At 39.7% G+C, this 25,768-nt stretch overlaps 1 protein-coding gene across 1 annotated transcript; it reads right to left on the bottom strand.

Annotated features, from left to right (window-relative positions):
• Positions 1-7,388: 7,388 nt before the first annotated feature.
• On the bottom strand, positions 7,389-18,055 carry LOC140930748 (uncharacterized). The gene is made up of 3 exons (XM_073380456.1): positions 17,972-18,055; positions 12,324-13,028; positions 7,389-11,512 (listed from the first exon to the last, which is right to left on the bottom strand). The coding sequence occupies exons 2-3, from the start codon at positions 13,006-13,008 to the stop codon at positions 9,342-9,344; spliced, it is 2,856 nt and encodes a 951-aa protein (XP_073236557.1). The 5' UTR covers positions 13,009-13,028; positions 17,972-18,055; the 3' UTR covers positions 7,389-9,341.
• Positions 18,056-25,768: the final 7,713 nt, after the last annotated feature.

The raw sequence follows: 25,768 nt of genomic DNA, 5'->3' as shown, positions 1-25,768 counted from the left end.
CTGAAGAGCTAGAGAAAATTCAGCGCCGTGCACTTAGAATTATTTTCCCTGATTTAGGCTATCAAGAGGCTCTAAAAGAGTGCAATATTGCCACCCTCCACCAACGGCGCCAATGGCTGACAGAGCGCCTATTCAATGAGATTAAGGACAACAGCCTCCACAAATTACATGGCCTTTTGCCGCCACGTAATCTTAGTACTGTAGCCTTAAGGAGTAAGCGCGTTTTTAACGTTCCTCTTTGTAGAACAAATAGACTAATGAATAGTTTTATCATGCATAACGCGGCTATTTTCTAATGGTTTTATTGTAAATTCGCGGCTATTTTCTTAAATTTCATGACGTTGTATTTTGTTCCTTTGTTTTATTTATTTACTGATATTTATTTATAATAGTTAGTCTTAGTATTCAACGTATTGTACAGTCCGTAATCCAGCCCTTGGGCTGCAATGGATTTTTAATAAAGCTATCTATCTATCTATCTATCTATCTCGGCTTTTACGGTTAACGGCTAAAATTTTGGCTCTTTTACGGCTATCGGTTAATTTTTTTCAGTTACGGTTAACAAAAAAGTTAAAAATTAACTTCTTTTGTTTCAAAAAGTTAAATATTAATCAACCTGTATTTTTTGTATCTTTAAATCAAAATAAAGGTCTTTGGATCATCTCGGGTTAAACAACCTATTCTTTTGCAAAATTTTAACATTTGATAGATCACACTTTTTATAAAGTATTTCTCTTCTAATGTAATTTTATACATAGAAATGTCAATAGTCAATTTAAAAATAATCTTTGCGAAAAAGAAAAAGCAGACACGCAAACGCCCAACTCAAGGCCGGGGCGCGACATTCATTATAACAGAAATGGCCGTTTTCACACTAGAGACGGATTATTTGTGTGAGACGGGTTATCCGTTTGATGATTCGCGTCAGATAGGTAATACTTCTTAATTCGAAAATGGAATAGTTTTAATTTTGAGTGAACAATCCGCCTGACTTTATCCGTCAATTTCGACGGACAGTTTGAAGACGGGATTATCCAGTCCAGATAGCTTGTGTACAGCCGTCCCCTCCCCTCAGAAAAAATCAGAGAAGGGGTGTCTGTGGGGAGGGCGCGACTGTACACAGGCTAGCCTCAGACGGATAATCCATTTCTAGCTCTGGCGTGAAAACGGCCTATAACAAAATTCCCGTGTCCAGTGTTTTAATGATAGCGAAGGACTGTATGGAACGACTCTCTGCCGTTGCCTTGTCCGTAGGCCTCATTATTCCGCGCGGCTAATGCGTTTCGGGTCACGTGGTCCATGCGAGTTCGTCACCAAAATACCTTGACCGAGATTACGTGGGAAGACGCCGTACAGGGACTGGGCATGGCAATATTTACCGTAGCTTTCAGAGAAAAACAGGGGAATGTTGTTCATCGGCAACGTGTTTTACAAACAGTGACATCTCTTCGTGTTGTTTCACTAGCGTTTCGAGGCCTCGACCTCCTGAAAAGCGCAAATATTAAACCCCAGCAAGAAGCCACACTTTCGCTATGGAAAAAATTAGTTCCCCGAGAGAGTGGCGGAAATGGAGCCTAGGTCTTGGTCAACACCTAAAAGGCGCTTCGCCTAACGTGCGTACGGAGTCACACTAGCCGGGAAATAAAAAACACAACCATAAGTGAGGGAACCTAGGGAAAAGTTTCTTTTACGGTTAACTCTTTTTTACTCTATTTACGGCTAATGGTTAAAATTTTTCAATTTTTACGGCTATCGACTAAATTTTTGGCCGTTTTACGCCTATCGGTTAACCCCATTGAGACCCTCGTAAGAATTTCTCTTTTAATGTGCGCTCTGAACAAAAGAGTTTCAATTGCTTTTTTTCTTTTGAAAGGTATTTTACAAAAGCAATAGAAATCTTTTTTCCTGTGTTTGCATATCCTGATTTGTAAAATAACTGAGATAGTACGCGTGATCTGATTGGTCAAAAACCAATGGTTTATTATACCGATAAACCCATAGAAGAAGGCATCCGGACCACGAGCCATAAACAAAACCGGCTATTGATCTGCAAACAATGATTTTAGGAAGGCTAAAAAACAGAACAAGTTACTTACCCAGCCCTTCTTAATATCAAAAGCGTTGGTTCCCACATTTCATTACTGCCATAGCTTTAGAAGTAATAAAGTACAAAGCTGGAAAGCAGTTTACATTTCACGGCGATGCCAAATCGCAGAGAAAGACAACAACTGTGTGAATTTCTGGTGTAGAAAGTCTCCAGGTAAACTTAACCATGTGCCAACCAGCAACAAAACGGATAGTTTTAGCATTCTTGATTTATTTTATGTCAAAATTAAATTCCTTAATGAAAGAAATTTTTCCAAAAAGAGATTTCTGATCAAGATATGGTACAAAATCGACCGCCGTAGGTTGTAAACAAGCTGCCAACGATGATGAAAGATGCCAGAGTAACGGGCTGGTTTTTCCAACATTTGCACAAATTATTCGGTGATATCGATGCCATAACCTACCTCAAACCACCTCACTTCACAAATCGACAAATATTAACGCCAATATGTGGCTACGGCAAAGAAACCTTTCTCCACCACTGACATATTTCCATCGGTCGCCGTACGTGCATATAAAGTTACATGCGACAACTTCGCAAATGCAGCCAGGTCGTTACCGCAGCATTTCTTAATCATAATAAAGTCCAGAAAACAGATCTTAAACCACTGTTGCTTGTAGAATGTGAATGAAGTCCTCCATTACAATAGCTGCCAGCTCTGTCTGTAAGCACGAAATTCTTACGGATCGTCAAAATACAGCTACGTACAGTCTGATGTTCAATTAATTTCTACTTCTGTAGTAAACAAACCATGAACGTATTCTTTCAATGTACGTTCGCATGAATAAATGTTGACTTTTCCTGTAAAACAGCTTTCATAAGTTATCATGTAATGAGTGCAAAAACTCCTGTTTTGAAGTGCTGCTGTTTGTTGTTTGACTGAACTGAGTTTTGAGAAAGTTCAGCGCTATTAAATCGTGAGTCATGATTGACTTATGATGACTTTAGAAAGAAGACATGACTAAAAAACTAAAAGTTATTTTATAAAAGCAATAGACCACAGTTTCTATGGGTTTACCGGCCGCGGCGTGATAACCCACTTCGGCTCGTGATTTACAAGCTTTTCTCGTGTTCTCCCAACATCCCAAGTGGGTTATCACGCCGCGGCCTGTAAACCCATAGAAACTGTGGTCTATTGCTTAAATAAACACTCGCTGGTGGTGAAAATTCTCGACAGTTATGCAAACCCTTGTCTGAATTCTCCCAACCCCTCTCGTGTTAATTTCTATGGGTTTACCGATGTGATAACCCACGCGGGATGTTGGGAGAACACAAGAAAAGCTTGTAAATCACGAGCCGAAGGCGATTGATTTATAAGCTTTTCGAGTGTTCTCCCAACGTCCCAAGTGGGTTATCACACCGTAAACCCATAGAACCTTTGGTCTAATGCTTTTATAAAATAATTTCAAGTAAAACTATGAGTTAACTGGCACAATAACCATGGGTTTTTAACCAATCAGAACGCGCGTACTATTTTAGTTATTTTATAAATCAGGCTATGCAAGCACGAAAACGTTTACTATTGCCAAATGGTACCTACGTACCTAGCTGCACAACAACAAAACAAACTTATACAATTTCCGGTTTGTGCTAACGTTGGGTTCCTTTTCAGCTTACAAGTCCTGCCACAGGCTAGCAAGAAGTACATACAAAGCCGATTTTCTCTTTAACAATTTCGGTTCTAGAGTATTACACAGCCAGAAATGTTATGCAATGTTTCGTTGCATAGAGTGCTATCTAACTAAGGGGGTAATTACATAAGACCGGGACGAACTCAGACCGGTATGAGTTCGTATCGCTCTCCATACATTTCTTTTTATGTGTTTACATGGGACCGGCCTAAAAACGACCAGGGGCACCCAACGAGAATATAGTTCAAAACTACTTAAAAGTAGCATTGTTAAACGTATTTTAGTATTTAAACAATAGATATAGGCATATTTTTTATCCCCTACTTTATCCCTACTTTATCCCCTACTTTTACTATTTTTCATCTGTTCGGATTTCGTAGCTGAAAGTCTTGTGATCCGAAAATTATAGGGATTAAAACTTACTTATTCGAAAATTTCAGCCAGAAAAAAGGCTCCCGAAAATTCTAGGTGACCTTTTTACGGTAAAAATCCGTTAAAAATGGGCAATTCTACCTTTTCTGGATGTTCGAAAATCCTAGGATGGGCAGCCAAGCAAGGAATTTTACAACAAATGTTCCGAAAATTCTAGATGTCAAATCGTCTTCCGAACAGATATTTTCCGAAAATTGATGTTGGGTGCCCCTGAACGAACTCAAAGCGGTCTGTCGGTCGCTGACCAGACAAGAGTTATTTTCGTATACTTATTTACGCGCTTTTGATCATATTTGCATGGAAAAGGCGCGTTATAAATTTTAACTATTATTATTTGTTATTATTATTATTATTATTATTATTATTATTATTATTATTATTTGAGTTACCTAGACCAGATTTTGCTCCTTATCGCAGTAATGCGATTTATATATTAGAATAATGCTCAAAAAACATTTTAAAAACGCTCAGTGCGAATGTTATGAACAATTTTCATTTCGGAAGCGCATTTTGCTCATACAAAGCCTTTAACTCAGGGAATGCAAAGTTTGTCACGCGGTGGGTCGAAGGTGACAAAACCTATTTTTAGTAATAGTGCAAAGCGCTATTAGTGATGGAGTGCAGGTTTCGCTTCAAAAATCACATTATATTGGAAGGAATTTTTCATCCATTAAGCTAAATGCTGATTGCCGAGCCACGTTTTATGCCTTGCTTTGTATTCGAAAGATGTTTTTGCATATTTTGTTAATGCTGATTACCGAAACACCGTTTGCGACTTAAAATTTCTTGTGCATGATCAAGCCATAGAGTGAATCTATATTTATGATTAAGGGTGCAAACCTCAAAACGTTGCAAAAATGCTGTAGATATTTTAAGCAAACATTTGCATTCCAAGATGCGTCCAGTAAGGCATCAAAAATTATCGTCTGAAAAGTCCTTCTAATCTCAGGTAGCAATTCAAGTGAATAAAGAGGTGACGCAGTTCATCTAGTATACACATTAAAACATGCGACTCGAGGTGATACTTTAAAATATTGCTTAAGAAAGCAAGTTTCGCCCGTCTCAGAAAATATCATCCGTGTCTAAATAACCACGACATTTAAAATGAGAGTCTCGGAATCTCGGGCTCGCTACAAATTGACCCATCTCAAAGTCTCGAATGCTGATATAACTTTTGAATCTCGGAGCCGATATCAAGCTTGATTCACGGAGGTAATTTCAACAAGTAAGGAAAACAGGTGCCGAGTTTAGTTCCGTTATCAGCGGTAAACTGAACCGACACATAATGATGCGACTGAGGACTTCTGTACATGTACATTGCCGTTTCAATAGTCTTCTTACTCAAGCTTATAAACCGTCACTTTTTATGATAATTTCTCGACTACCCACGATGGAGAGTAAGCAAGGATATATGACAAGGAATTGGGGAGCTATCGAAGCTTTCCGCCAGGCGGCCGTAACCTACTCTTGTTCAAGCTGGAGTGACAACAAACCATTTCTCACCTGATGAACTAGGTGTCTTCTTCCCTTCGCGGAATAAGACTGAGGGAGAGCTACATACTTGAAAAATTTACCTGATACAGCGATCTTGAAATTCTGCTGACGATTAGGGCCAACTGAAAGATCACGGTTACTACACTTTATTTCCTTGTGCAAATTAAGGCTGGTGTTATTTGAACGTGATAAAATTGTTGTCAAACTATTGTTTTGTGACCAATCACAGCAAAGACGACAAACTTTAAGGGACGGACGTTTATTTTTGAAGGGGGTGGCCTTGGGGAAGTACAAAAATCTTGCACAAGAAAGTTAGGAGAAAATTCGTGCACAAAGAAGCACGGGGAAAACAATTCATGCAAGTCCTACCTATTAAAATGTTTTTTTTAATCCTTTTCGGATGAGAAGTGTTGAATAGACATCATTTCAACCTCCCCCAGATAAACAATATTGCTCACATGCCTGAATCTTGGTGAATCTGCTATGATATGAAAAGATTTCCAAAGTAGGTAAGCTCAGGGTAAACAAAATAACCGAATTTGGTTTCGGCAATCCACTTACCGTATTTATTCGATTAGGCGCTGTGGGTGCTTATTACGTACGGACCCTAAGTAAAGACGTTTTTAAACGATGCACGTCAACCGGAAGTGGACTTTATGCATTCTTGGGCAGTAGTTTTGCCCTAATTTTCTGTTAAATCTTCTCTGTAAGTTAAAAGAAATGTAGTGATACAAATATAGTAGCGTGGGGGCATATTAAAAGAGGAAAGGTCTCACTTCCGGTTGATGTTATTTTCAGCAAATAGTAAGTTAATTTCCCAACAAAACAGTACATAATAACAAGACGAAAGGATGTGCTAGAGCAGAATTGAAAGTGTTCAATAAAAGTTTATTAAAAAAAAAAGACTAAAGCTACGTGCAAACGGACGCAACATTGTTGGCAAGCAACTTCCAACATTGTTGGATGTTACATGTTGCGTCCGTTTGCACACCTTGTTGCATGTTTTTGGAAGATGTTGCGCAAACTAGGTCTTCGGGGAGTCTCTTGGTAGTAGCCAGTCAATTTCTATCTCATTGTCAGCATACCCTGCGAACAGACTCAAGTGGAGCGCAGCGGGGTAAATAAGAAAATCGGAGAGCGCAAAGAGCCGAGCGTGGCCTGGGGGCAGAAAAGGCGGGGAAGACCTGTAGACTTTGTTTAGAAAAGCAGGGCGGATAAAGGTTAGCCGATGAAACAAGCACTCCACTCTTCAAACCATGTCGTTTTGAACCCGTTGAAGTGAACTTCAGGCGCGGATCAATAAAAAGTGTGCACGGATGTACATCGTCTCTATTACCCATCGATCAAGGTATCCCTCAAGGAACCATCATTGGACCTATACTCTTTCTCCTCCTCATTAATGACATTCCATTACATATCCAGAATTCTAACATCGTTATTTATGCTGATGATGCGACGTTAACATCTTGCTCTAAGTGGAATAACATCTCTATAGTAAACAATAACATTCAAAGGAATTTAGGGAACATTCAGCGTTGGGCGAATATGAACAAAATGGTAATTAATGGAAAGAAAACGAAATCTGTGCTTGTTATTGGGAAGCGATTGAGAAAACGCATGAATAAAGATCAACATCAAGATAGCGATTTTACCATTGCCTTGAATAACTCACAGATTGAAAGGGTACGAACACAGGAGGTAGAGATTGATGATGACAGCTGAGGGAGTCTGAATTAAGTTTTAATAGACGCACTCATCTGATTTTACACGTTCAATTCTCTTTGTGAAATGTATCAAAGACGTAAACATGAATAAAAGCTGAGTGTAATTAAAAAAATTCATAATTTGCAGTAGTTTGTTTTCTATAAGCGCTACGTTTTCCCTCTCTTTTTGTCCAAAACGTCTTTTTAAATGGCACGTGCTGTAAGTTTGTGCAGAATCCCCTAAGTGTAGCTCACGTACTTAAAGTGTGAAAGTTTTAATGGCCCTCACTTTTTGGATTCCTTTCTAGCCTGGTGATAAGCGTAAAACAAAAGAATTCAAGTGCAGTTGGTCAGGTGCCCCCTTACTTGGAGGGCGCACTTGACGAATCACAGGACAGCTTTGAGGCTGAAAGCACGTGGGCGCGCAACTTTAAAATTCCACAGGGAATGAGCTCTCTGCAGCCTGCAGTCACGTGCGACTTCAAAAAGACTTCATAGTTTTACTTTAGCAGTTGTATTTTGAAGGCTTATTTCAAGCAAAATTTGGGTAGAAAATTCTACGTTGAGAAGAAGATTGTGATGTAATTCTGCTGTAGCTTATCAACTGCACGCTGACTTGTACTCGCATCTAAACACGCAAGCAAAACAAAATAACCATTTTTCTTTGATTAACGGCGTGTCACAACAGTTGTGCACAAGTTTTCAGGAAAATCAAATTCCGCCGCGAAGAAACTTCACGCGAAAATGTGGACTTACAGCACGACAAGTTGCAGACACAAACAACGTCAACCAAGTAGAATGAATGATTTATCGTATTTCTGTAGGGAGCCTAAAAAATAATCCCCGCGGAAAATAATGATAACAGATGTAAAAGTATAGGTGGTTTTCACGTTATGTCATCGCCGCTATGCTGGTGGACGGTAATCAAAAGATCGCTCTTTAGCTTGTTTTGTTTGTCCACTAGCATTTGTTCATTTCACCATTGTTATTTGTGTCTCCCGAGACTACATGAAAACCACCTATTAGAAACAACAATTTGGAAACCTTCTTACGACTGTTCATACAAAAACCACTGTTTTAGCTGCGGGCAGTCACGCCTGAAAATCTATTGAATCTTCTTTCCAAAGTAGATCTCAAGTCTTCTTGACTTCAGTTACACTTCAAGTGCACTTTGGTCCCTAGTCTGGAGTCAATAATTAAACTCTGGTTTTCATATAATTGTTTGGCTTGCGGACACAGACGTATTTCCAGTCGTCGTTTCTCTCTACCCGAAAAGTAACGTCTGCGAACCCGAGTGGCCAAACGATTTCTGTGACGTAGGACATAATCATCCTGATCACAGTTTAGCTCTTAAAATCCAGGAACTAACTCGCGAGACCTCTCGCAAGATCGTGCTCGGTGGATGTGTTTACAAGTCGAAAATGAAAGGACGACAAAGCCTGTGTATAGCCGCCTCCTCCATTCAGGAAGACGCGTTTTGCCAGGATTGTGGGCCTGATTAATGAAATAAGCACCAAGCGGATTCATATTGAAGAAGAGATTAGAGGAAAATGTTTTAAATTTGTCTATGGAGTCAATGATTTATCACACCTTGCTGTTTTGATCATATTCGAAACCATGTCCTAATGACAGTAGACGCATAATGCTGTTTGTTCCTTTCTTGTTTCTCGCAGTAAAGTTTGCTTTGGAGCCAGGACTCTCCGATAGTTTGTCGTGTGGCGCTTTGGATCTTTCACGTATCTTTCATCTTTGAAAGCTAGGACATGTGATTATGGCCACGCCTTCGGATACATTCATAGAAAATGTCACCAGCATTTGACAAATTAAATAAAATTGAATAAGATCGATGAAGTTTGAAACAATGATTTACTTTTTTCAAAAAAGTGACGTTTTCGGTTTGTTATCATCCAGAAATTTTGCTACCATGGCAACGTGACGTTATGACTTCTCCTCTCTATAACGTTAACTACGGGTCTATTTCTTTTTGTATAACGGTTTGAGTTTCTCGCTCTCATGCCATTTCTCAATTTTAAGCTTTTTGGCCATGCAAAAAACCTCTTTTGAAAGTTGATCCGCTTTACTAACTTCATCGGGGTAATTTTTATACAAAATCAATGCCAAATTGGTGTTGATCTCAACCTTCCATTTGTGGCTCCCCTCGATAGTGGTATCAGCAACTTTAATCGCCATCTCCAATTTTCTTCGTGCTTCGTCAATCTTACCACTCTTTTCACAACACCTTGCAAAGTTTTTATAGGTAGGAATTGCCTCTTTCTGTTTCATCATTCCCATGCTTTCAAAAATTTGAACAGCTGCTTCGTAGTTTTCTTCTGCTTTGCCGAAACCTTCGATAGACAAAAAGATACCTGCCACGTCTTTGTGTGCAAGCGCAGCCACAACATGCTCACCATAATTTAACTGACGAAAGCGCAGGGCTTTTTGAAAATTAGTTAGAGCCTTCTTGTATCTTGTATCCGCATTGTCGAGTGTACCAAGCCTTGCATTGTGTCCCATCTGAGCTAGAACTCTGCCTATATCAAATGTAGATGCTTGCTCAACTGTTTCCTCTTCAACGATTGAGATCGCCTTTTCTAGAAAAGGTTGTGCTTGAACTCTCATTTCACATTCCTGTGACAGATATCTTCCATAGTGGCTCAAATAAAACCCTTCAGACAAGCTGTTCTGTTCAAAAACCGGCAAATGACTCTCGTGAAGTTTGATGGCTTGATCGATGAGATCTTTTGATTTCTCCATCTCTCCGCCGTGTCTTCTTGATTCATCATAGAGGAGGCACAAAATCTCCACTTGTTTCGTTATTTTCTCTTGACTCCGAGAACACTGAAGAAGGCCATTAAGGAAGTCACCATAAAGTTTAAAAGGTACGCAATCTTCAATGTATGGTGCTACCTGACTACAGGAGTCTACTACATCTTCAAGTTCCTTGCAATTTTGGAATTTCTTCTGGCCGTTTGCTACTTCTCTTAAAATGAACTCAAGATTCATCCTTTCTTCATTGAACAGCTTTAAAGATTCCTTACATGTGTCTTTCGCCCAATATACCTGAGCATTTCTCAAAATCAGTGACAAAAAGTGCTTTAGATAACCCTGCTTGCCATCAGCAAGAATTTGGCCGAAATCTTTTCTTTGTCCGATCTGCTTAGCATAGTTTCTAATCAACAAGTGAATGAGGTATCGGTCACCCTGTTTCTGGATCAAACACCTTTTCTTCAGATTTGTCAAAGCTTCAGCACAGTTATCACCAAGTATTGCTGCTGCTGCGTCTCTCTTGAAAGACTGAGGAAACACTGATAGAGAAACTAGCGCACGTTGCAAAGACTCGTCTAGTTTTTCAAAAGCTATTTCCATTATTGGTTTAAGACCAAGAGTACGTGTCGGGTTCTTTTCAAGCTTAAGTTTTAGTTCCTCAAAAGTGTATTTAGAGTCCACAGCAAGAAGAGGGCCAGCTAATCGTAGTGCGAGGGGAATGTTCTCACAAAGTGCAGCTATTTCGCGCAATTTGACTTCAGTGTTCGGCTCAGTTTCAGGGGACGTCAAATTAGCTGCATTCTTTAGAACTTGTACGCTTTCCTTAACATCCAGAGGACCGAGACTTATTTTAAGAAGTGGGATGTTTGAAACCGTTCCGGTAGTTTCAATGTCCCAACTCGAGGTTATCAAGAACCTTATTTTACAGTCTGAACGCATCCTCATCTCGCCCAACAAATTAAAAAAAGAGTACTTATCACGACCCAGTATAGCATCTTCCACGTTATCAACGATAAGTACCATTTCATTTTCTAGCTGCCTGCACCAGTTCAGCAAAACGTGCTTTGGATAATCGCTACCTTGTTGATGGCCTGGAGCACACACATTCAGAATTTCTCTTACAACGCCGTCATGTTCGCCACTCCCTGCGCCTCTCAAAGAGCAAAATTTCACAATGGCTCCAAACTCGTTTTTCAGCCGATACCCAGCTTGAATGGCTACCGTGGACTTTCCTACTCCAGCCGTTCCACTGACAACCACGCCTGTCACGTTTTCTCCATAAAGGGCTTGAACAACGCTTTCAATCTCCCTCGTGCGACCGTAAATATTTAGCTCTTTTTCTGGTAACTCACTTCTGGGTGTGCTCTTGTTCCTTTCCTCTTCGAACGAAAGAAACAACAGAGTTAAGAAAATTAAAACTTGCGAGTAAGCAAAACAGCCTCATTCGAAGGACAAAGACCGTCAATAGGCTATGTATTTTTAGTTACAGTCGAACCTCTGTTAACGGCCTTTTCCCATTACTAGGCTTCGACAGATTGTACTTGCAGTTATTTTTTTTACATAATTAATCATTACTTATGATTAATTATTATATTTTTTTGGAAGAGGGTACTGCTGGCATAATTTGAATGTTTGGCTTATTAAGCATAGTAAACTCCGGGGCATTGATCGTGCAACATATTATTTTGCAGCTAGAACTGGGTTACAGGGAAATCTAGCATAGTTACTATGGCATTTTTAATTTTTTTAAAAGAAATGTAAAAGGAAAACTTAAAAGAAAAAACTAGCCAGCAAAAATTCTATGTACTGTTAATCATCTCCCTCTAGCGGATTCGTTCTTTCCCCAAAAGTGTCCGTTCATGGGAGATTTAAACGTACACCTTCCCTAGGTGTTGACTTTGAGTCATCATAAAATGGACAAGATGTATTTGATACGCAAATAAAACGTAATTGCAGGATACGTATACCTACAGTAAATTAAAAGTACTCGGAAAGTACATGTAACGAAACCGTATATAACGAAGTCGGAATAACGAGCGATAGTTTTTGCCCCCCTCATAAAAATATTTGTCGAATTAACCTCGCTATAAAGAAGCCTCGTTACAGTGAAAATAGTTTGTCAGTCCCTTGGATCTTCGTTATATGTAAGTCCTACTGAAAGAGAATTTAAGGGCTCTGTATTCCACTTACCGGACGTCGAACCCAATTGCTTGTCAATTTTTGCGTCAAGTTTGTCTATTTTGGCCTCAATATTATCCAGCTTGTCTTTTATGTTGTCTTCGTCCATCTTCCATTGCTTTAGAAGCTCTTTGTAGTGATCTTCCATTTCAGGGTCCATGCTGTCATTCTTAAGAGCATCAATAGCCGCTTCATAAGTCGCTCCCCCCAGTCGTACTAGCGTATCGTGGATATTCTTCCAGTAATTATCAAATGCAGTATCGTCAATCGACGCCTGAGGTGCATGGGCATACACTGTATTTCTATAAAATTTGATGCGAACGATTTCAGCCTCACGAGTCAAATCTGTAGGTAAAGGTAGGGCATCCCAGCCGGTGGCAGGAGGAGTCAGGCTACAAATATTCCTGAGAAGCAGCACTAGCAGAGTGATGTCAAAATTCTTGGACGTAACTGAAGATTTGATGACAGGGTACAGTTTATCCCATTGCGAAGGATTCAAGATTTTCTTCTTTTGAAGTTTCTTCAGTTTAGGATGAGCTGGTGTGGTTGTTAAAACTTTGTCTAGGACTCCCGGAGGATGAATTCTGTCAAATGTCTCTCTTAAGACCTGTGAACCAGCACCAACAAGAAGGCGGCATAATCTTGCATAGTTAGTGGTCTCCTTTGAGGAAGGAAACATCGGAGCTGCGAATGCCATGGAAGGATGGAAAGTATCTCCTATAAGAAAACGTTTTGAAAACATAAATAAGAAAGGACAAACATGAGCATTCACTAATGAGCTTACTTTGCCAGTCGGCGACATTTCCACAGCCACCGCCTGCCGTCCATGGAAGGAGCTATTCCATCTGTCTCTCAAAGTGAACGCCCGAGAACGCTACTGGTAAACTGAGCAGCAAGAATGCTCAGGATTTCAGACTAAGTACTTAGGCTTTTCGCATGCCGGATAACAAACTATGCAAGACGATCATCACAGTTAAATATCCAGCTTATGCAGTTGCGAAAAGAAAGCCTGAAAAATTGCCCTGACCTTTGGGATACAGGTGCAGCGGTTTAACCAATTGAACTAGCGAGCCAACCAGGAGCTGGTCATTAAATTGGTTCGTAATATACCCGGGAAAGATGAGACTGAATATATGAATCAATGAATTTCATATACTTGAATTGCGGGATAAATGAAGAATTAAATGTAGGGAAGATCATGACTTTTAAATAAGTTACTTATGCACTTGCAAAAAGAAAGCCTGACTTTGTAATGCATGCATGTAGAACTAAAACTTATTTTCGCATCAACTAAATCCCCAAAAGGGTCCAGTTTTTGTTGCACGACATTATTTAGGCATTGAAACTGTTTCCTGTCGTCTTTTGCTGCGAATCGCAAGCATTGTCATAAATTGGAACTTGAAAACATTGGGCCCATGTTTTCAAGTTTTAATGCTATGCCTTCAAAAAACGAGACAAAATAATAATAATAATAATTATGGTTATCGCTCCCTCATGGAATTTTTTTGATATTTTGTTCGTTACTCCACAGGTTCATTTTGTGTAAAGGCAATAAGTAATGACTTCAGCAGAGAAAGACAAAACACTGAGCAATATTGTCTAATGAAGCCTTCCAAGCCGTTTGGGTCAAATTAAGTTTTGCGTCCAAAAAGAATATAATTTGAATATAATTTAGCGTATTTTGAACAAACTATATAAAAATTTCGCCTCATGGGTGACTTTAAAAAGTGAGGTATCGGAATTTAGTCACAACTCTCTATTATCTCTTCAGAGCTAGTTTATAGCTGTTATCTCATTCCTGGCGTAGTGGCCAGGTTTTGTTGTTTACGACATTACTTAGGCATTGACTGAACTGTCTTCTTTCGCTTGTTGCTCAGTGCGAATGGCACGGATGGAGATGGATTGAAACTTGAAAAAATTGGGCCAACGTTTTCAAGTTTTAATGCTTTTTACACATGCCTGCAAAAAGCTCGACAAAACAAAAATAATAATTATGGTCAATTCTCCCTGATGGAAATTGTTTGATATCTTCTCCAAAACTCTACAGGTCCATTTGCGTATGGGTAAAGGCACTAAGTAATGACTGCAGCACAGAAGGCTAAAGTGATATAGTCCCTTTATATTGTAGCTAAGCTCACTGAATATTATGCAATTACATTTTCTTAATCTCGCTCAGCTTTTCTGTCTTTTGACCTTGACACGTGCCGTCATCGAAATTACTCGAAGTGATCCAACACGTGCAAACATCTGAATAAGATTGCAGTTGTGCTTCAGTAGAAATTTTTCTTCCAAATGATGCTGATACACGCACACTTACCAGTAAGATAACAATAGAATTTAACGGCTACTAGGTCAGAAAGATGCTGAGAAATGCACAGAACATACCACAGAAAGATCACTTGAGTAATATTATCCTCTATGGCCGGTGATTTTTCCAGACTACGGACCATCTGTGAAAAGACCCTCCTATTGCGAGGAAGTGAAACTGTACTAAAAAACTGAGTTTCACCCGAAATTTAACTTGACATCGATGATATCATTCATAAAATAGTGACTTTGCGATTTTAAAGTACTGCACGTTACCAAGATGGCACACTCCCTTTGAGAAATTCTAAGCGCTAAAAGACGTTTTGTTAGCGCCATAGGAAGTATTTTTTGGTCATTACCGTTTGTAGGACGGTATTGACAACGTTCTAGTGAAAGTAGAGGCTAACGTGCAAACAAAGTTCACCGCTGGATCTCGGTAAGTTAACAATACATGCTAAATCAGTGCTGATTTATCGAGATTTAGCCTCCCACGCAGGCGTTTTTAGGAGAGCTCGTTTTTATCCCTCCCCACAAACGCCTACTCAACCGAAGGCAACATTCCTTTCCCAAGCTTAGCTAGCCTGCGTGGCAGGCGTTCGAAAGGGAAGAGGAAGGGAATCAGGGCGCGAGACCGCGCGCTAGGGAGGAGGGAGGAGAGGAACACCTGCAAGGAAGCCATTGTTTTCGCCATCCCGCCCACTAATTAAAAAAAAATAACAAAAATAACGCAACTGTCAATGACTAGCTGTCAAATACGGTCTGGCGGCAATGCACGTATTCTAGTCGTATTTCACGCACTGTTTTTCTTTTGTTTTCCAAAAACAAGAAATCTACAGTGAAGGTATTATAAAAACAGTTCAAATACGGTCGTCCATTGAAGGAATCTTCCTTGAAAATTTAGCATAAATCTATTCAAGTTGTTGCTGAAGGAATCGGGCGCGGGAATCGGGTTGGAAAACTACATTTGGTAAGAAATGTAGCTGCTCTTCGCAACTTTCAATGCAATGTTTGTCCGAGAAAAATGAAAACACTTTGCGGTCACTCCTTGAATACCTATCAGGACGAATTGCATCCGGCGGAGCACACAAAAGAACGCTAGTAGCGGGGAAAGAAGAGCTGAACTTCAAAGATCTGCAAGAAGGCAGTAATTTTAATAAAGTATTAAGTTCCTGGCAGTCTTATAACCAGCAAGAAGAAGTCCTCAACCAAAAATCGCTTCCTCTTCAACAACCTTGCCGTTGATAACGCGGGTCAAACAGGAAATAACAAGCATATGTCAGGCTGCATGATTTTTCCTTTCTTTCTTCTAGTGTAAGTAAAACCGACAAGCCGTTGGCAGATGATACTTTTCAAACCATTCAGTAAAACGCATCTGCTGACAGGCCTTTCCCTTCATACGGTTTCTTTAACTGATTTTTTCTATTCTGTGTCTTCCCGCAGAGAAATCCCATCACGCTTCACTATAAACAACATACTATTATGTTTGGTTACTTAAGTGGCGTGATGTTGTTTTCGACCAATCGGAAAAAGGAATTAAGTCGAAGATTGACATTTAATTATTAATTTTTTGACCAATCACTATTTTTACGCTCAGAATCTGAGCGTGAAAAATTGAGAAAACAATGGCGTCCTTGCAGGCGTTCCTTTCCTTTCTCCCTCGCGCGCCAAATTTATCCTTCTTCTTCCCTTTTTAACGACTGCCACGTCACGCAGGCTAAAGCTTAGCCAATCACATTGTACTTTCCAAATTCTGGAAAGTTTACCTTGACCGCAGGGTAATCTGATAATTACTCGATCTGCACGAAACACTGGGAAAGCTTTCTGACCTCTAATAAATGTTACATTCAGAGCGGCAAAAGTAAGGTTTAGTCAAATTTTAGAATTCTCCGTGCACTGCATAACCTTAGAGAAGGAAAGAAAAGAAGGAAAACGGTAACTCTAGGGTCACGTTTTAGTCGCGTTTAGCCTGTCAGCACTTTATTTCACAACGTCTTTTTATTGGTTGCTTACCACACAAATAAAATAATGGGAAAGGAATGTTGTTTTCAGCTGAGCAGGCGTTTGTGGGGAGGGATGAAAAACGAGATCCCCTAAAAACGCGTGCGTGGGAGGCTATTGCTGATTGTGCAGCTTGGAAATTTTGCATTTTTCCAATACTTCGTCAGGCATGGCCTGCCTTCCTCAGATAAATAACTGCCAAAGAGAAAATTATTTTTCGTTGAAAATCATAGGAACAAGAAAAACCGTTACAACATAACTCTAAACTAGAAAAAAATGTTATTGTCGTTCGGAAAATAAACCAGGGAATATAAGATAGCAAGCTGTTAAGAATCTAATGATGCTTTATTACACTTCGTACATATGCTTGACTGGTTATGAAAATTTTGTTGGTATTATTGTATTTTACAAACTGAAAATCAGTAAAAATAAGGGTGAGTTAAGCGAAAGGCAGCATTTTCAGTCTGTCTGCATTACTATTGGAGGCAGTCCCACGCAGGGAGGTAAAGTGTTTGTCACAGTGAGTTTTATGATTTAGTCAATTGCGTTGTTTCTTCTATTGTTCTATTGCGGTTTACAAGAACATTCGAGGCGTTGAACAAAAATCCGTCGGTTGGATCATTAGCATAAGTGAGTGGGTAGATTTGAAGTGAATAAAGCCGGCGTGTGTTTGACAAAGTTAGCCTTTCTAAGCCTCTCAGATTTCAGTTCTCTTTTCGGAGGTACCTTTCACGGGAGTACGCGATGGTCAAGCGGTGCCATGAGGCAGGAAGCTTGAACCGGCCGTGTAGCGGTTCCAGACTTCGTGGATGCGATCTGAGGCCTAGAGCGAATAATTGCTTCGACAGCAAGTTATTTTGCAGCATCATCCCAATACTAACGAATCTAGAAAAAACTGCAGATCGTGAGAAATCTGAGTACTAAGCGGGGGGTGATGATTCAGATCTTTTTATGCAGCTATGCAACTTTGATAATATTGAAATTTATATGAATTGAGCACACTACAAACTTCGTACTTTGATTATGAGAAATATCAGTTTTGCATATCTGTGTGGATTAAGGAGTAAATATACCAACTACTACACCACCAGAAGACTGTACATGTCTGAAATGATGTCCCGTTTAATTTGACCCGGCAATCGTCAGAAATCATTCGAAAGCCTACAAAAATGTCTGAGTCTGTGTACTTCTCTATGGTTCTAAAACTTCTAGCAGCAGCCTTAGCCAATAAATTTTTAAATCAAAAAGCGGCCGGGTAAAAAGCGGTTACCTGGTGGATGAGATGAGACAATTCATTCGGACAAAATAATCATAGCACCGACAATTTCATAATATAAATCGTGCATCTGCCTCACCTGAGTTAAGTTTCACTAGTCGTGAAGATCCCGCCGCGTATAAAGTCAGTTACACGGAGACAGAAAGCTATCTTTAGCGAAAGTTTATAACGACCACTTTTAATAGTATGCAGTGAAGCATAATGAAGCATCCAAGCGGCTCTGATTCCTAGAAGGCCTATTTAAATTCTGTGAAAAATAAATCAGGAATTACGTGTGGCTGGGATGATGCAATGGGAAAACAATTACCCTCGTCCTCAGTGGGGGGAGGGGGAGAGGGCTCCCAAATATCCCCAAGTGTCTCCGATTAGTGCACCACTTGTGGCGTGCTAGAAGGTTGACACGTTAATAAAGTTATTGCGGGATTGATCGATCCTTTTTTTCTCTCAAACTCGATTGAGGACGTAAATTTTGGACAGCATTTTACTGCTTTTAAGTGCTACACTCGCTGATTCCACCCTTACTTCCCTTATGCTAAAAAAAATGCCCCCACCCAGCCTCCTTCAACTTCTTCTGAAGTAACTTCTCTTTGAAAACCATTTCGTCATAGAATTTGGTCACTCTAGCATGAACGCGTAAGGCACTAGGACTGAGCCAAAACCTGCCATCGGGAAACTCCTTCATTTGAGCTGTGTTCTAAGTAGTTTTATTGCCAAGCTGGCATTTCTGCCCTACCTTTCTCTTCCTGCCATTGCTACACTGTCACGGTCAGATGATGTTTTAGCGCTAAAATTGCTTTGAACTCTTACGTTACATTTGAGTCACCCTTGCTATTACATACCAAACACATTTTGGAACGAAAACCTCCCTCAGGTCGGTGTGAAGCGAAGAATGCAGACCAGGGGTAAGAGGCAAACTGCAGAATACAGGAAAATAACAGACATGGTGCAAAGCGAAGAATGCCCATAAAAATCGCACTCTAAAATCACTGAATCAGGTCAAGACAGGTCAAGGTCTACGCCTTACTTTTAAATACGGGGAACGGATGTTTGTCCGAGCATTAGACGAACTCCCACGGGTGTGTGATTATTTTTTTATTTAGTCTTCAGTTGTTGTGACCTTTAGTACTAAACGGGAGCTACGCTTTTAGGCTTTTTCATTCATCCGAAAGAAATTTTGACGCACATAACTGCAACGCAAAATATCCTTCTCAAGCCTACTAGAATACAGTAAACACCAGCTAATAAAGACCCAGTGGTTTAAGAACCTGCTGGCAAAAATTTGGCACTTAAATACCCCAAAATTTAAGAACCTGTTTAGCTATGTAAAATCAAGCAGGTTGTTACATGTGGGTTACAGGTAAATTTTGATAAATATTTTAACCAAAGAGTTTGACTTCGAGTTTGCCAATATTGATATCAACAAAATACTGTACCGAACTGTAATTACAAATAGAAGAAGTACTGAAGGAACTGTTTCCTGGAAGCTTCACTTGAATTCGGGGAAGAAAAAAGAGATGGCCTAAGAAGAAACCCGTCTCCTCCCTAGTGGAGTTTGTTTTTTCTTGACCCTCTTTGCTAAACTGGGAAAATTTCTAAAGTATATTTAAAGAACCCTCTTCGTGTAAGGGATTACGCATCATATTGCTTTACCTCGCCTTGATGATGTCAAAACAAAATATAAAACAAAATAGGTCAAAACTTCCATTGGGTCAAAGTCAAAATTTTAAAAGCAAAGCATTTTTGATACCAATATACTCTCACCAAAAGGCACTACAGCCTAGTACGTGCATTCAGTGGGCTGAAAGCGGAAGAATTTGTAATAACAAATAGCTCAATCACACCAGCAAGAAAATACAATGAGCAACCGCGAATAAGAACCTTGTGGATTAAGAACTTCCTGGCAGAAAATTGCCACTTTGATCAAGCAGATTCTTATATGTGGGTTAAAAATAATTCATGATATATAATTTAATCAACGAGTGTAACTTTGAGATTGTAATTTGAAGATAATCGAAGTACAACAAGAACACTAGCCTGCGTAGCTGGCGGTATTGTGTGGGTGACAGATTAAAGTTTTGGCGGCGGAGCCGTGTTAAAAAAAAAAGGGAGTAGGGACGAGGCGGTATTTCTCGCGGCTTCGCCGCTCGTGACGGCTCCGCCGCCAAATCTCACTCGACTATATTACAACCGCTCCGCCGCCAAATCTCACTCGACTACTACACAATACCACCAGCTACGCAGGCTACAAGAACACAAGAACATGCTGTACCAGACTGTATATAAATTCGTTAATCAGTTTTGTTAGGGTTATAATGATACAATAACAATGTTATTATTATTGTTATTATTATTTGTATAATTATTACTATTGTTATTCTCAATTATTATTATATTTATTCACAATTATTGCGAATAAATACTGTGATTGCAATCAACAATCTGCTATCTTTCTCATAAGAATTAAGAACCTAATTAAGAATTTACTGAGCGTAAATTGCCAATATGTACACTCTTTTACAAGACCCTATTTTGCCAGGCTTCAAAAAAGTAATAGGTTCTTATTCGCGGGTGTTTATACTCTATGCTGTGATATTTGCAATTTTGCTACACATCATTAAAGCCATAAATAACTGCTTTGATACCAGTTTGAGGCCATTTGCATGTATTATTAAGCCGTAAAAGGTGTTTAGATAAAAGCTATTGTTTGCCTATTTTTTCGTATGAAATTTCCTTACACCCCATACCAGAAAAAGATGCAGTTGCTAAGCACCATGAAAAGGAGCAAAAAATACCGCAAAAATTATTGCAGTGCAAAAACATACCTTGCGAACATGCGAAACATTTTAGCGCCATCATCTCAGCATTACTAGTAAATATAGAGAGTTTTTCACAAAAATGTCAGGGATTTATACCGTAAAAAGAGGGACAGGATGTTCTTCTATACCAGGATCAGTTCAATTTCAGTCAAAAGTTAGCTTTACGCAATATAATGCGCCCAAAGCACTCTTTTATATTCCACTGAGGACCATTTTTAAATAGATTTAGAAAATTCTATTACACTCGGAAGCTTCGCTTGAATTCGGGGAAGAAAAAAGAGATAACCCAAGATTGTGGCAAACAATGATATTTACCGAACAATTTTGAATTTATTAAGGTTAGAATTTGTACTTGACCAGCGTCTCACAACAAGGAGATAAAGTTTTACGACTCTCGCAGGGTTTTCGGTGGCATTTGCTAGTACCGGATGAAGAGGCTCAGCAGGCGCGAACGTTGAGTGTCGGAGGCACTAGCTTGTGGGAGTGTCCGGGGACATGTTACCCAGGAAATTTTTAAAATTGCGTTCTCAAAATGTAATTTTCTGCGTTCCGTGGAAAAGAAATGATTAACCGGAAAGGTTTTTTTATGGCATTATAAAATGCTTAATGGCGAATAATGAGAAATAGAAACGATTTTCACGCTTAAAAAAATAATTATTTCGTGTGCAAACTACCGGACGTTACATGTCAAACTGAACAGGACCACGTTGCGTTCGGGGTGAAACGAAATCCCTGCTCTCGTAATGTCGGGCCAAAGTCTTGTATTCAGCCTCGCACCTGGCACGTACATTGTGTGAGAGCCGAAAGTGGAAGCAACTCTCTTGGATGAAAAAAGAAACGATTTTCACACTTAAAAAATAATTATTTCGTGTGTGAATCCCTGCTCTCGTCTGACTCTTTATTCTAATTTGGGGCCAAAGTCTTGTATGCAGCCTCGCACCCGGCACGTGTGAGCTGAAAGTGGACACAACTATTAACTAATAAATCAATCATTCCAGCTAGGAAGGGGAAAACTTCCTTTAACTCCTAGCGCCTGACGATATATACATGTATACATGTATGTTTGGGAGAGCGTCCATAAACCAAGGTTTCATTTGCAGAAACTTGCCTCATATTAGATTGTATGTAGTGGCACTGCTATGAGAGGATGGGCGAAAAATCTACCCCTCTCCTCCACGAATTTGTGTTTTAAGTAAAGAGTCATACCTCACCGGCGTGAGCAATCATTTTCTATCTTCCTTTTTTTTCTACAGAACTCGAGTGATGACCTCTAAAATATGGACAGGGTTCCACTGCGTTCGGGTTCCATGCTTTCGTTCACGTACCACTTTGCTTGGGTAAAAAAAAAAATTCATACCACCTCCCCTTTACTTCTTCTATTAAACGCAACTTTCCTTTTCATTTACGTCATCAAGTTTTTGGCCACGTAAAAAATATGTCAATCATCCTAGAAAATAGGTTTGTGACACGAAAGAGCATATAGGAATAACTTTTTTTGGTAACTCGCTTGTACACATTTGTATGACTTAAAAATTAACAAATTATACAAGGAAGTATTCAGCTAGAAACTTGAAAACATCCCATACAATATTTTCTATTTTGATGAAACGTGTGTCCTGTGGCGCGCGGTAACCATGCAAAACTTTTAAGTTCCACAAACTTCATTAGGTTACAATATTGGTAGCGCTTATGATGGACATAACTTGACTGAGATAACTTGAAGTGTCGTTCAAGTACCTTCAAGAAACAAAAGCTGTTTTTAAAGAAGAGGGTGGCTTGAGCAGTTTTCTTCCTTCATAAAAAGTAGGATGTCTGTGCAGACTGTCCAGCCATCCTGATCTCGTTGGGATTCTTCCGATTTTGCTTGAAAATCCAGAATCCCAACCAACATTACCCTGCGAAGAGAGGCTACATTTTCGCTGTGTGAGCTGACTTGAGAAATACGGGGAATGGATGTTCGTCCGAGCATTAGACTCCCACGGGTGTGTGATTATTGATATTTATTTAGTCTTCAGTTGTTGTGATCCTCAGCTAGTATTGAAATTACTGAACGGGAGCTACGCTTTTAAGCTTTGTCAATCATCCGAAGGAAATTTTGGGGCACATAACTGCAACGCAAAATATCCTTCTCAAGCTTACTAGATTACAGTGAACACCCGCATATAAGAACCTGTTTAGCTAAGCAAAATCAAGCAGTTGTTGTATGTGGTTTACAGTAAATTATGATAAATATTTTAACCGAAGAGTTTGACTTCGAGATTGTCAATTTTGTTGTTAAAAGAAAATACTGTACCGAACTGTAATTACAAATAGAAGAAATACTGTAATTCGCACGACGAAAACAGTTTTATAAAAAGTAGAGATTGTAATTTTGTCTTCGCGGACCTTGCATAATGGAGGTTTGCAATGTACAGATGTGAATAAATACTGTTTATTTAGGGACCAAACACAAGTTTCTGTAGCCTGTACACAGACTTTCTTTTACTTTTCTTTTCGTTCTTTTTCGAAAACATCAGCAAGCATGCGAGAACGAGCGTAGAGCGCGAGAAAGAGAAATACTTCTTCCCCACCCCTACCCCCTCCGCTAACGGTCAATAAATCCCCCGCGGTTTTTATTTTTTATCACGCGTGCTCGACGGACTTTAAAGAGAAAACAGAGTGACTGTGAACAGCGTAAAGCTTTTTATTTTTTCTTGTAGTCAACGGCTATATCTCCTTTAGTTAGAAAAAATGGATTGTTGAAACTCTGCCATGAAGAAAAAAAATAATGTTTTACCACTCACCGCACCGTCTTACTTGTAAAAATGGCGAAAAAATTGCACAAGATGATGTGAAGAGATAATTTATTGTTATTCAGTTATTTTGCTTTCGCTGATAAAAATATGAAAAGCCAATGTAGAAATCATTTATTCTTAGTCTTAACTTCTTTAAGCTGTAAACAACCTGTTGATTTATTGAGCGTAACCTTATTTGTCGAGTCATAATTGTATTTAGTCTTTAAACTGTAATCAACCTGTAAGAAGCCGTTATCTACCTGTGTAGCTTTTGAAAGTAATTAATGTTTCAAAGCAAGCTTGGGTTTCCACCAATAGTCTTGTAGAAATGATTGTTGTGCTCTGTATTTTGACTCGTTGAGTTGTGATGTAATCTGTATCGCGTCATCAACTTAGAGTATTTACACCGGTGTTTTGTAAGATTTTCTTTGGTTATGTTCCTGACTCTACCCGCAGTATAGTCTTGGATTAAACTTCTACGTTGGACCCAAGTTCTGTTGTGATCATTGTCTCAAGGGTATTCAGCAGGCGTAAGAGATTCCGTGCCTTTCCGCAGCCAGCGAGTGTCCCCAGGAGAAGGCCTTTCCCAGAGAGTTTTAGAGTTTTTCCCCGTCCGTCAGTTTTCCCTTTTGTGAAGGCAAAACCTGTTTTCACACTGGTCGAGAAGAGTGGCAATTACGCAAGGAATACCAGAGGCAAAGAAACCTCACAGAACAGGATGTAGCCCCTTGGAGCAAGAGAGTACGCCCAAGTAAGTCAATTTAACTTGATGCCGAAGTTTTTCTCGAGGAGAAAAGAACCTTATAACCTAAGGAGCCGGAGTAAGAACCAAAGTACTCCGAAGTCGAAAGTAGACGCCTGCGTCGAGTGCCATTTACCTTTCGACGAATCAAAAATAGCCCCAGAATTGAGGCGTGGGCCAGTTGCTAAAGAAGGAACTAGTTCAGAACCGTTGGAACCTTCTCACAAAAACTCTGTAGGGTTTAACAAGACCAACTTGGAACCCGTGGATATTAGTGTAGATTCCGATAGCGACGACAGTCTTAGTGCTTTGGACCCACGGCGTCTCAGAGCTCTCGTAGAATCTGAGGAAGAACTTTATTCAGAAAACGAGAGAGATAAAGAAAAAGAAAAAGAACAGGAGAACTGTACGGATAACATTTTTGCGACAGGTAGTCAACAGGTACCCGCGAGTACGTCACCTGTTACTGGTAATATATCACCTCCTGGTAGTAGATTACCCTCCCCGACCGCACCGCTAGATCCTACATTTGTAGAACAACCAGAAGTGATAAATACTACACCAATTGTTACCAATTATACTGCTGGTGGACAACGGCTACCGACTATCAATTCACCTGCTGATATTTATAAACATTTCTCACGTAAAGTTGTGGAGGAGGGTTAGGAGTTACTGCCCCTAGACATAGTGAACCATTCTCGGACTCTGATCCTACCGACGATTCAAGTACAAGTATGGACGGAGAATACATTCGTGCGCTAACTGAACTAACTCAAAAGCTCCTAAATAAAGACGTAAACATAAACAAATTCCACGGATATGAAAATGAAGACATAAATCGATGGTTTGAGAAATTGGAGTTAGTTCTGGACTCTAAAGGAATCAGGTTGGATGTCCCTGCCGCAAGAAAACAGCTTATTAACAATCTTGCTGGACCAGCGGAAACGTTTATGTTTGAATTGCCGGCAGACGAGCGCGGAAACTATAACGCTATAAAACAAGCCCTGGTGAAACGTTACTCTACCAAGGACCGCGCATGGGTTAAACGACGTCGTTTAGTTGCTCGCCGTCAAGGTCCGAATGAATTACTATCCGATTATATCAATGAGATGCATGAACTGTTCAGTGGACTTAATATGGCCGAAGTGGACAAAGTGACATATTTCACAGAAGGATTATTGCAACCCTTAAAAACCAAAGTCCTAGAGCGAATGCCGGAAACACTCTTGCAAGCAGAAGAAGTGGCTAGAACAGTCGACTCAATAACGCGGCAAGAAACTAGCACCAAAGACAGCAGCCAAATTGAACGCCTAATTGAAGCAATTACCCGCAGTCAACAGGTACCCGCTCAAGCAACAGGTACTAACGCTTCACTTACTACTTCACAACAACAGTCACTTCAAGCACAAATGGACACATTAACACAGAAGTTAAGTGAACTTACACCTACAGTTACCAAGTCAGGAAAAGTTGCCGCTTTTTCAGAGCCGCAAGCGGATTTCCAAAATAACATTGAGCAATTTATGAAGCGTATGGAAAATCAA

This window comes from Porites lutea, chromosome 3 (genome assembly GCF_958299795.1).
Source record: "Porites lutea chromosome 3, jaPorLute2.1, whole genome shotgun sequence".
Lineage (NCBI taxonomy): Eukaryota > Metazoa > Cnidaria > Anthozoa > Scleractinia > Poritidae > Porites > Porites lutea.
The sequence above is the reverse complement of the archived record's forward strand: the minus strand, read 5'-3'. Positions and strand labels throughout refer to the sequence as shown.